At 48.3% G+C, this 12686-nt stretch overlaps 1 protein-coding gene across 3 annotated transcripts in view; it reads right to left on the bottom strand.

Annotated features, from left to right (window-relative positions):
• Window positions 1–4583: 4583 nt before the first annotated feature.
• The window catches only part of PKN3 (protein kinase N3), a 39534-nt gene continuing 31431 nt past the window's right edge, over window positions 4584–12686 (bottom strand). For 2 of the 3 annotated variants that reach the window (XM_066580359.1, XM_066580358.1), the window contains 7 exons: window positions 11493–11669; window positions 11355–11417; window positions 11022–11098; window positions 10414–10556; window positions 8601–8708; window positions 7327–7407; window positions 4585–5866 (listed from right to left, as the gene is read on the bottom strand). In XM_066580359.1, the coding sequence (XP_066436456.1) occupies window positions 5645–5866; window positions 7327–7407; window positions 8601–8708; window positions 10414–10556; window positions 11022–11098; window positions 11355–11417; window positions 11493–11669 (871 nt within the window). In that variant the 3' untranslated portion in view covers window positions 4585–5644. Of the gene's footprint in view, window positions 5867–7326; window positions 7408–8600; window positions 8709–10413; window positions 10557–11021; window positions 11099–11354; window positions 11418–11492; window positions 11670–12686 lie in introns of all 3 variants that reach the window. The other variant, XM_066580360.1, reaches the window with a different exon arrangement.

Here is a 12686-nt window from a genome sequence, read left to right as displayed (position 1 = left end):
GTGTGTTGTGGGTCTTGCAACACACAAAACACGGGAGAATGTCAGCCATGTAATACGACATAAGGGGAAGGTTGTGGAGAGATTCTCTGTACGTCACGCACGTACCGCTCTGGTTATTTCCCTCATACAGAAGCGCCGTCAGACTGCGGTGAGACGATGGAGATGTGCTAACCATAATTGTCGCACATTGCAGTATGACTGCAGCCAGTGCGGTCCTGACCTACATTTTTCTCAGGAGAGGGGTTTCTATTGCTAGTTGTATCTCTATTGCGCTGCGGCACGTTAATTGCACTGATTTTTTTTTTATTCATGGCGCCAATTTTATAAAGACCTTGATTTAATAAATAATTGCGATGTTGTCCTTGTCTGATGTGTTTACAGAGGTCGGTGCAGCTCTCACTGGGGGTTGTGTGAGATACAGTATATACAGGGTGTCTCTGTGTAAGCCCCACTTTAATGTATTTAGTGCATGGCCACCAACATTCATGACAGGCGGGTTTCTAAATGATATAATGCACTAGGAGCCGGGCTTTCTTGTTCTTATCAGTGGGGGACACAGAAGGCGTGGGGGTATAGCTGCTGCCACTTAAGCAAATAAAAAGTTAGTCCTTCCTACCAGCTCTACCCCTCCTGCAGGCACTAGGTAGCTTAGTGTCCATAGGAGGCAGACCTCCTCCAGCTCTTCTGTCTTTTCTTGTTTCAGTTTATTATTTTTCTTATCGCCTCCAGCTGGGCATCGAGATGATCTAACTTTGTCCCCAAGTGAAGAGGGCAAACAGTGCTGGAGCAGTACTTACCGCTTCACTTCACACCAGCCATGGGGTCACCTGAGATTACTGTCTGCTCTCCCCCATGCCAGCGATCTCTCGCCACTAAGTGACGGTTGCTGGAGCTGTGACCCTGCTGGTGCCTGGGTAAGCTGAAGTAAAGAGGATGAAGATAGGCAAGTATAGCGCATCATTCCTTCACACCTTGTCCCTTTTTACCTCACCCCCACTGTAGGCCATCCCTCTGTAGACCTATTCCCCTGCCGACTTCAGCGCTGCACCGCCTACCTTGCTGGTTGGAAGCTGGTTAGCCAAAATGACCCTACAAAACAGAACACGATCCAAACAGGATGGAAGAAACGTAGAAAAGGGGGAAAAAAAACAATGTTTCTTCCGGAATAAATCAACTGTCGAAACTAGTTGCATATATTGGCTGTAAGGGTGATCCGCCTCAGGGCTCCGGCACACTGGGGGTTTTCTTCACGCGGTTGTCAATGGGACTTTCTAAAGTTAAAACCGCATCACACAAAAATTGCGAAGCGCCAACTTGTATTGCGTTTTTAACATTAGAAAGTCTCATTGAAAATCACGTGAAAAAAACACGCAAGAAAAACGCACGTGGGCCGAGCCCTTACTCTAGAAATCCACAAGTGCCACAGCATCGTCCTTTGTCTCTCTCCCTGCAACCACCAGAGAGAACCGACCCCGGTGATGGGAGGCAACACAGCAGGTAGCCATGACCCCCCCGTATCTCACCCCAACAGGTACACGGCCCCCTCAGCACATCCCCAGATCTCAGAACCACCCCTATATGTCTGCAGCATCACCTACACAGATCTATTCCAGTAGGCCCGCAGCCATCTAAGCCATATATTGTAATATTTCTGGATCGTCTCGCTCCTGCAGTATATACTTTTTTCCAGTAACATTTGTTTGACTTTGTACTTGCACTCCTTTAACCCCGGAGGTGCCTCATCCAGCCAATGCTGTGCTATTCATTTCCTGGCCAGATACAAGACCCCGGCTACAGCCAGTCTCTCGCTCTCGTCAATAGCCGAATGGTTGATATATCCTAGAATACACACCAAACGGGTCCAACCCAGAGTGACTGTATGCTCTATTTATGAGGCCGCACACCTCGGTCTAATATGTTGTCAATGTGGGGCCGCACCAGAACATATGGAGAAGAGCTGCCGCATGCACCTATTACAGCGGCTTAGCGGTCAGACTAGCCCATGCAGCCCGGCTGGGGTGCGATACATGGAAAAATCTGTGACAAGCTGTGGGACTCACTAAGTGACAATTTCAATTCACTTGCCATCTTGTGGTCCCACTACTTGTGGCAGAACTAACCAAAAAGATGACAGTCCAGTGCTTCACGGCTCCCACCAGTTCCAGAAGCCTTTATTGGGCCAGTAGCCTTCATCGGGGAGTGATTGCAGTTCCACAGAAAACCCCCAGGATTCTCGTTCCTTTGTCACCGCTGATCACCTGCAACCATCATCATCATCATCATCATCGCGCTGGCTGAACCAGCTAACCTCGGGCCTAAGGAACATGCTCGGAGGTGGACGGTCACACGAGGCCGGGGCCTGGCGGGCAGGTGTCTACATACACCGTACTTAGCTTGGGCTTCCATGCGTACCCTTTACCCTCACTGCCAGGAGGAGTAATAGCTGTACAGCCTGTATACGCCTAACAGGAAGGCACTGTTACGTCCTGGAGCCGGCTCATTACTCTCTTCTATAGGAGAAGTAATTGGGTTACAGCGAGACTCCAGATCCCCCACGACTACACAATTATGGCAATCAGTCATTTATTCCACGACTGCAGGGAAATAGTAACTACCAGTCAGTCAGGACAGCCATCTTGTTACAGTAGGACTGCGAGTCGCAGCATTCTGTATACTTGTTAGATGATGGCTCCCATCATTCACAACATTCCCCCCTTCCAGAGTAAGCTGTGTGACTCCAACCTCCATATACTGGGTATCGCACACGGCCGGTCACTCATGACCACTATCCTCTATAATGGCACCTCTCTTATAGGAGAGCTAATAGTAGGACTGTGATTCTCAGGTCCCCTATAGCTCCCGTCCATAGGTGAAGGCGTTTTAGTGATGTGCGTCTCCATCTCTCATGCCTCGGTTTAGCACCTATCCAGTCTAATGACAAACTATGCGCCATCTAATTACCCACTTCTGAAGGAGGAGTAATGGTTGGGTAGGGAGGTCTCTGATTAGCTTGGTGCCAGCAGGGAGGTATAGCTACCCTGTTTCCCTGAAAATAAGACAGTGTCATTAATTTTTGCTCCAATAGATTTTACTTTTTTACATGTATAGCTGCCTGGACACTATTTATATTGTCTTTTTTTATTAACTGTAACTAGGGCTCAATTTTGGAGTAGGGCTTATACTTCAAGCATCCTTAAAATCCTGAGAAAGCATCTACATCCTCAAAAATCATGCTAGGTCCTATTTTCTGGGTAGGTCTTATTTTCAGGGTCCTATAAAGCCCATAAGCTTCATTTATGGTGCTTATAGGTGAGGACAGCTTTTTAAGTAAAGCTGCAATACCGGACACAGTCAATGGACAAGAGTGGCGCTGAATCACAAACATAGGCAACTCATCCCAAAAATACTTTTAAAGGGGCTGTCCATTTACTAGAGAATATGGGGCAATCATTATACAAGTAACTTAGCAATGAGCCTTGATTGTGAATGCAGCCTTTGACCCTCCTTGTACCCCATGGTCACGTGACCCGAAGTCTGATCAGGTGATCTTCTCAAATACTTGTCCCACAACGTAGATGGAAGGTGACAGCTGAGGCACGGACCGCGCCTGCGCTGTAGTAAGGAGCAGGCACTTTGTGTCCCCCACTGTCTCATTACATCTAAGAGGGGGACAGGAAAGGGAGATCATCACATGATAGGCAGATGGACATGCTGCTGCTGCAACTATTGAATGTCGCAGCCTTTGAATCACAAGAGCGTGGGATAAAAAAAAGGGGGGCAAAGTAAAGGGCCATTAGTGAGGTACTTGTGTAAGCACTACTACAACATTGTGCCTTATAGTTTATTAAGCAGACATCCCCTTTAAGAAGGCCTCAATAGCAGTCAATGAAGACAAGAAACGCAAGTTCATAACCCCTCTGCAGGATGATAGCGGACAGCTGAAAGTGGAATATGTACAGTGTTAGGCACAGGTTGAGTTGTCTCATCCCCGCACCATCCCGAAGTTATGGCAGTGCTGGTCGTGCTGCGGCTCCATTCACTTCAATAGGACCGCTGGAGATACAACACCTGAACTCGGCGATCTCCGACCGTCCCCTTGAACTGAATGGAGCAGAGCCGAGCACGCGCCTCCATCACTGTCAGAACTTCAGGATGCCCCGGGGTAATATCTCAGGAACAGTCAGGTTCCCCCTAACAGTTGGACCCCCACCAACCAGCAAGTTATCCCCTAGCCTGTGCAGAACAGGTATCTTGCTGTTATGAGAATACCCCTTTAAAGGAATTGTCCAGTTGTAAACTACTAATGGCCTATGTGCAGGATAGGCGATAAATAATACATATGGGGGGTTTGCCGCAAGGGACTCCTGAGGATTAGCTGTTCGCTGTGCCTATGTCTTCATGCATTGAGCTGATTTCTACAGGAAGCAGACAGCTCTGTTCTCACTGCAGTGGCCAGGCCTGGTATTGTAGACCACATTTCCGTTGAAGTGAATAGGAACTCCACCCATAATACCAGCTTTGGCCACTGCAGCGGGAACAGAGCTGTCTGCTTCCTGCAATAATCAGCTCAGTGCAGGAGTACACGGCTCCAGAGTACAGCTGCTCAGCAGGGGTCCCTGACAGCAGACCCACTCCATCTCTTATTGATTGCCCATCCTAAGGATCGGCCATAAGTAGTTTACAGCTGGACAATTAGTTTAAGTCTATTTATCTCATCACATACATGTTTGCTCATTATATTAGTGCTTTATTGGGTGGGAGAACAATTGTGCAGACCCTGAGCTAGTGCCCAAATATGTCCGTCTATACAGCGTTTTTTGTTTTTTTATTACTCCAATCCATCTAAAATAAAAAAGTAACTTTGCAAATACTTGTAATTAGAAATAACTTGTCATCGTGTATACAGCTCCTCTGCAGAGCTATGTGCCTCCATGGCTACTCATTCTGAAGTTATGCTTCTACCTGTCCCCAAACCTATGCAAGCATGAAGCAGGAGACAGTAGGAGTACACGGGTTTTAGGACCCTGGAGACACCCAGCTCTGCTTACAAGCTGAATACACAGAGCAGGTTCTTTCCAATGAAGGCTTTCTGCAGAGTTCCTTCAATCCTTGTATAAGATGCGGCGGCGGCCAGAGCTTTAAGGAGCGCTCCGAAACCGAAGTCTTGAGTCGTTCTCATCTATCAGCCATTTCTCCCTCAAACAATACTCGATGGCGGCTACTACAAGGGTTGTCAGACGGCTTTCCCCGACCCCAGAATAGCAATACCTGCTTGTCAGTGTCCTGGGAGAGATAGCTGGAGACGTCTTGAGCTCTAATGGCTGCAGCTATAGGGGAGAACTAGATAAAATCTGCCATCAGACTTCTGTAGTCTGTAGGTTTCCATACGGGCGGTCAGCAATGCTGTAAGACATCCCGGCTGCTGGTTGGTTACATTACCGCCACGTCAGCACTGACCGACTCACGATCAGCAGCTGAATGTTGTGTGAACTTTACCTGGAGCCGAGGTAGAGACAAGAGAACGTCGCAGCCGCTCCTTCCATTGGAGGCGATGGCAGCCTAGTCACTGGATTCAGTGCATTAGATCACATACCAAATGCAGTAAAGGCCGAGAGGAGCCCAGGGGTGTCCGTGATCTTGGCCATCACTGCTTCTGCTCACCAAGAAGAAGGTCCGAGACAAAGTCAAAGTCTTGAAACAGAATGTGATCCGCGGCGGTCAAGGAACGAGGGTCATCGGACGGAGACAGAACAGGTTTCTGCCCGGTGAATTCTTCATCGAAGTGTCGGACATCGAAGGGGTCGTTTAAGGCCGGTACAAAGGGGGGCTGCAGCTTGCGTGCGTAAAGGGACTCCCAGTTCAGCTCCTTTATTGGGTCAAACAGAACGCAGGTTAGCGGTGCAAGGACCTAACTATCAATACTGAATGTTACTCAGCATACAAGGAGTTGTTAGGGGGGCACTAAAACATATGGAGGGCATTTTATTCTCTGTTGTCAACCATTTCTAGAGAGAGACTAATGTGATAAGAAATCAACAAAACTCCATTACTAATTTATGTCACATCTCCAGAGACATTAAAGGGGTTTTCCACGCAAAATACTATTGATGATGTATCCTCAGGAAAGGTCAGCAATAGTCGATTGGGACCCCAGGTGATAGGCGCCAGCTGTCAGCTCTGGGATACACCGGGGTCAGAGCGGAAGCTGGGTCTTATTAAAATCAATGGAAACTACACCTGCAGTTACAAGCGCTGACCAATACACAGGGGTCGGAGCACTGGCTTCCGCTCAGACCCCTGTGTATCCCGGCGCTGATAGTGGACCCCAACTGACCCACTATTGACCTCTGATCCTGAAGATAGGTCATCAATAGAATATTGTGCGCAAAACTCCTTTAAAAGGGGTATTCCATGCATCTACTATCGATTACCTATTCTCAGGAATAGACCATAAATAGCTTTTTTGCAGAGGTCCGCTGCTTGGGTCTGTGCTGATCAGCTGCTCCTTCGGCCCGCTGTCAGTGTAACGGATCCAAACATCAATATCGGTGGTCAGAGCCTTAAGTGTAATAGACGGCTTCAATCCCATTTAAATCAGTGGGAGCGCTGCCTTCTCTTACACCTCCAGCTCTGACAGCAATGAGGAGCCAGAAGGCAGCGCAGCCATCTATTACACTTTAGGCTTCGCCCTCGATTTGGACGTTCGGCTCTGCTACACTAGAAGCAGGCTGGAGGATCAGCCAGTCATTGGGAAACTCCATATGGTGGAACTCCACTGATCAACTATTGATAACCTATCCGAGGATGGGTCGTCAATAGTAAATGCTTGGAATACCTCTTCAACCCTTTAAAGGACCATGCACAGTAAATATGCATTGCTTGGTCCTGGGCTTTGATCCCAGACGATAGTAGAAGTATGGCGCAGGATTGAAGCTCGTGCAAGTAAACGGGAGCAAGTCGGGTCCTCGGCTGTTAGAGACAGCCGAAGACCCTGAGAAAAAGGTAGAAGCGTTGTTTAACTGCTTCTGCCTTCTCTCTTGCAGGCTACATAAACCCTCAATGAGCGCTATGTACTCAAAAGAGAAAGCAGAAGCGTTATTTCCGCTCCTCAATCCGGCTATCAGGTGACCGCCGGGTGCCCCCTGGCACAGCAGAGCCGAAGGGTTCTAGTGGACCCAGATCAACTCTGCCGCCGACTATTGTCACTATAGGGGATTGTTTTACCTGTATCTGGGGCTTACATGCTTGTGGCTCCAATGGATGGCCAAGCTACAGTGGAAAAGTGTAGGAAAAAAAGACAATGTGAATTGTTAGAAAGCTCACTACCTGGTAGAAAGGTTGTGTTTTTATCTCTTCTCCATCTCCAACTCCGGCCCCTAGGCGGCGCTCTGGTGTTTTACGAAGTAACTAATAGAAAAAAAATAAAAATATATATATATATATATATATATATATATATATATATATATATATATATATATACACACACACACAACTTGTTATTGTCGCCATTCCACAATAAATGGGAGGTAATCGTGAACAGAAATCCCTTCTCATTCTTTGGCTGAGCGGTTAGGTCACTCTATGCCCCCGATATATAAGGGTCTCTTCACATGCCGCGGTGAAAGTATATTGCAGCAATAAACTCCCCCACAAGGCGTGACTAGGGCTTACTTTAGGAGTTACATAAAGCACTAATCTCATGAGATCTGCAGGCCTATCCTACAACACTTTGTGCGGCTTGGGACTCCGCTGACTCCACTGCCCATCTATTGTTCCCATCTGCCCAATCCCTTTGCATCCCCTGAAGCCCCGTCCTCATCGCCACAATCATATAAGCCGACTGGTCATTGTCTCCAGTATAGGCAGCTCCATCTTCTTCTGCTGCTTTGATTGGTCAGTTGTCTCACCGATTCTACTCCTCTGTTCAATACATTTAAAGGGAAGCGGTCACCAAGTTCATGCTACCCGAACCGCAGGCAGCATGAACCCCAGGACAGGTATGTACCTAATCCTAACATAATGCTAGTGCTAGACTACCAATGCACTATAACTCCTCTGTGATTGGCCAGAGCTGGTCAAGTGATCAGTACCAGCCAATCAAAGCAGACGGCTGAAAATGGGTCCTGAAAAATGCAGATTACAGGGGCGGCAGAAAGGAACAAGTAATATGCCCCCCTTCCTCTCCCAGGACAGAATTTTGTCCTGAAACTAGATATGTAATAGATATATATCACAATACAAGGGATAAAGGTTTGATCGCTGGAGTTCAACTGCTGAGACCCTCTACAACTCTGAAATCGTTGCACCCGACTGCCCGATCTGAATGGAGTGGCGCTGCACATGTGTGATCAACTGCTCCATTCACTTCTAGGAGATGGAGGGAGATTGCTGAGCGCATCGATCTCTGGCTGTCCTACAGAAGTGAATGGAGTAGCAGTCAGCACTCCATTCACATGGGGCAATCAGGTGAACTGGTCTTGAGATGCGGGGTGGGGTACCTGCGCTCCAGTGATCAGACATTCATCCCATAATCCTATGTGGCTAGGGAATAAGATGCAGAGACCAGACACCGACACCAAGTGCCACCCTACTTATACCTTCCGTATAATGTTGATCGCCTCAAGGGACAGGAAGCGCGGGTAATGAACTTCTTCATTCACGATGCTGTCAAACACCTCCTCTTCGTCATCACCGGGGAACGGACACTTGACAACCAGAAAGCACAGCAGCATTAAAGATGTGAGCAACCCAAGATTTGTGAAGGAAGGAACGAACATGCCGGAGGGTGAACACATACGGCTATGTGGGCGGAGGGTGAACACATACGGCTATGTGGCCGGAGGGTGAACACATACGGCTATGTGGCCGGAGGGTGAACACATACGGCTATGTGGCCGGAGGGTGAACACATACGGCTATGTGGCCGGAGGGTGAACACATACGGCTATGTGGCCGGAGGGTGAACACATACGGCTATGTGGCCGGAGGGTGAACACATACGGCTATGTGGCCGGAGGGTGAACACATACGGCTATATGGGCGGAGGGTGAACACATACGGCAATATGGCCGGAAGGTGAACATATACGGCAATATAACGCTCCTTCACGCCCTGCTGAAAATTTCCGCAATGAGTCCACAACATGTCCATTTATGCGGCGGATGTATGCTGCAGATTTCAACCCTTGAATTACAAGGGTTAAATCCCACAGCAGATCTGCAATTAGAAACGTGGCCAAACCCGCCAATTAGGTGCAGATTTGGCCATTGTGAATTTATAGCATAACTTGCTGCGGGTTTTCCGTTGCGGAATACTTGCAGTGATTACGCTGTGTGAAGGTATGCTATAGGTGCAGGGCAAGCAATAAGAATGCTGCAATCATTTAAAGGGCAGGAGGACACGTTGTACCTGTGCAGCACGGCTATTATCGTGCGTGTTATTAAGGCCTCGTTCACACGGGCGACAAAGTCACGCTGTTACAATGCTACAAATCGCATGTATGTGAAGCCCATGCTTTCCTATGGGCTAATTCACACATGCGATGTTTCGGAGTGTGTGACATCCCGACATAAAAACCTTACGAGTCTGGCGATATGCCTGCGACTCATGAGGTTTTGTAGCCCATGTTTCCCTATGAAGCCTTCCTCTCTGTTGCATCGCACCGCACGAAAACACGATTTTCCTGCGGTGCAATGCAACTTTGACAGTAGGAAATCCTACTATCAAAGTATACATCACCTTAGAAGCGCTGTTCGCTCCACTGCATCTTCCTCCCGATCCCCGGCAATATTCTTTTTCATCCCTTCTGGCCAGCAAATAAAAAATCCCCGCCTCCTGGAAGTGCTGCCTCTGATTGCCCGCTCGCTTAGCCAATTGCAGCCAGCGCTCGATGAACCAATCACAGCATTCATCGAGCACTGGCTCCGATTGGTTAAGCGTCGGCCAATCATAGCCAGCGCTTCCAGGAGGCTGGGATTTTTCAATTTCTGGCCAGAAAAGATGAAGAGGACCAGGAAGAAGCCACGGACAGCGCTTCTAAGGTGATGCGTGGATGTGATATTATATATATTTTCTGCAGTCAGGGCTTATTTTCGGGGGAGAGCTTATATTTCAAGTGCCCTCCCCATCGAAATCCTCGCATGTGGTGCTACAAAGTCGCACGACTTTGTAACACCACATGCAACTTTGTAGCGCTACAAAATCGCAGTATCACCGCGAGAAACCGTAACGATATCACACGGACCAGCGATGTGATATTGTTGCGATTTTCTTGCGGCGATACCGTATCACAGGCGTGGACAAGGCCTAGTAGTGGACATCAATGCAAGGAGAATTAGTTGGTGCTCTTTAATAATTGGTTAGGCAATGCTGCCCAACCACTGGCTGCAGATCCGATTGACCATGTCTCACCTCTCCTACCAGCATCTCGTAGATTAGCACGCCCAGCCCCCACCAGTCCACTGCATATGTATACGACGTGTCCGTGAGGACCTCGGGTGCGAGGAACTCTGGTGTACCACAAAAGGTGCTTGTCCTTTCACCGTATCCCATACCTGGGAGATAAAGATGGATTATCACCCTCTACCCTTAAAAATCAACTGCACTTTTCACGAATTGTTGACATGTTAGAGAGACACGTCAAAAGCTTTCATTAACGGGTATCCTGCTATTGAGACTGCCGCTGATTGCTAGAACGAGGGGGCTGCAGCACCCGAGCACTACCCACCCTCGGCTGTCTTTGCTGCTTTTTGGCTGCTTCCGGCAGCTGAAGATGGCCGCACAAGTCTATAGAAAAGCTTCTACAGATTTTTATGAGACCATCTTCAGCTGCCGGGAGGAGGCGAAAAATTAGCAAAGACAGCTGAGCGCACCGCAGAACCCCTTCTAGTGATCGAGGGTTGGGGGTCTCAGCACCCGAATCCCCACTGATCAAAGCTTGTGATATGTCAAAAGTTTGTGAAAAGTGCAGTTACTATTTAATCGCAGCTTCAGATGACTGAGGGCATCCAGATCCTCACCTTCTTTGCAGAGGCCAAAATCTGCAATCTTCACAAACCCGCTGGCATCCATCAGCAAGTTGTCCAACTTCAGGTCTCTGCAAGTAAGCAGAATGTCACTTGTCTCCCTCCATACATTAGATATCACATACAGCCAGACAAAAAAAAATTGCACAAATCCTTAGTGTAAACACTACATAGACGACAGCGGAGCACGCTCTAGATACAAGCTAAGCCAGCTGAGTGTGCCGGGTCATACGGGCCAATATTGGGCGTTCCTGGATACTGCTCTACATATGAATGTGTATAAGAGGAGTGGGACGTTTGCACACATGAAGCGTTAGACAGCCATACCTGTAAATGATCCTTTTCTGGTGCAGGAACTGAAGCCCAAGGACCACGCAGGCAGAGTAGAACCTGCCAGAAGAGAGTGCAGTGATAGACTAGGACATGGCAGACGGAGAACATCCTATAGGCTCATCGGCGTCTTACCTTGTTGCAGGCTGTGAGAAGACATTTGCATGTATGTGCATCATTAGGTCTCCACCAGGCATGTACTCCATGACAAAACATGCGTGTTCGGAGGTCTGGAAGCATCCAAACAGGTTCACCAAGAACGGGTGTCCGGAGGAATTCACCACCTCAAAGATCCGCTTCTCACACTGCAGACTGGATGGAGATACAAAGAGTAAGTTTAGGTTCAGAGGAAAGTGTTGGCCGGTCCATTGCCATGCAGCCCTCCTGTGATAATAGCCGATTGCAGGCATTTCCCAGCACTGCGCTCCAGAAGCGGAAGGGGGCGTCCAGATAGCACGATAGACCGATGGACTACTAATTGATTCTAATGGACTAAAATCCCACACCATTTCCATACCACCTATCTCTGGGCCCCACATGACTGCAATAGCTATAGAAGTGTCATGTGTTCTATGGTGTTCATTCATTGGCTGCCACAGTCACATGGGACAGATGCCATCGTTAACAGCAGAATGTAACGAGCAGTCCCAGTAGACTACAGTAAAGGAATGATGTTGAATCAACAAATCAGCTCGGGGCATGATCACACCAGCCCAGTGAAGAGCAGATCGGCGAAAGTCCAGAACGGCCGATCACTGCTTATCTACCATGGGTGGCCTATCCTGTGGATACGGTGGAAGAAAAAGAAAAGTGACTCAAGGCGCAACGACTCCAAAGAAAAGGTGATGGTTAGTATAATAACGAGATTTTTGCACTTACCGTAAAATCTCTTTCTCGTCCTGTTCATTGGATCGTGGGTATAGCTTCAGCCACTAGGTGGCGACACTAAACATAAAAATGTAACTCCTCCCACTAGTTATACCCCTCCTGCAAGCACCAAGCTGGTTCCGAGTCCGCTTCGAGATGGATCGGATCCATAGTGGTTTAGTGTTCGGAAGACGAGATATTCTCTGACTGGACGTCAGTTTTGTACTTGTACACTAAGCTGCCTGCAAGGAATCTGCTGGCGGGCCACCATAGGGGAGCTAGCCGTTAGGTAAGGCTCACCTGTTCCGGAGCGGAGATCAGCGATGTGTTCGCAGAAATCCCATGCCTAGTACTCTTTCCATAAGGAAGGTACCACAGGTCTCAGCAAGCCTGGGGTAATACTGACAAACAGTTCGCACACTGTTGTCCGTAAGACGACAGAGTCTCTGCTGGATGTAAATC

This window comes from Eleutherodactylus coqui, chromosome 10, assembly GCF_035609145.1.
Source record: "Eleutherodactylus coqui strain aEleCoq1 chromosome 10, aEleCoq1.hap1, whole genome shotgun sequence".
Taxonomy (NCBI): domain Eukaryota; kingdom Metazoa; phylum Chordata; class Amphibia; order Anura; family Eleutherodactylidae; genus Eleutherodactylus; species Eleutherodactylus coqui.
Note: the sequence above shows the minus strand (reverse complement) of the source record. Positions and strands in the feature narration are given on the sequence as shown.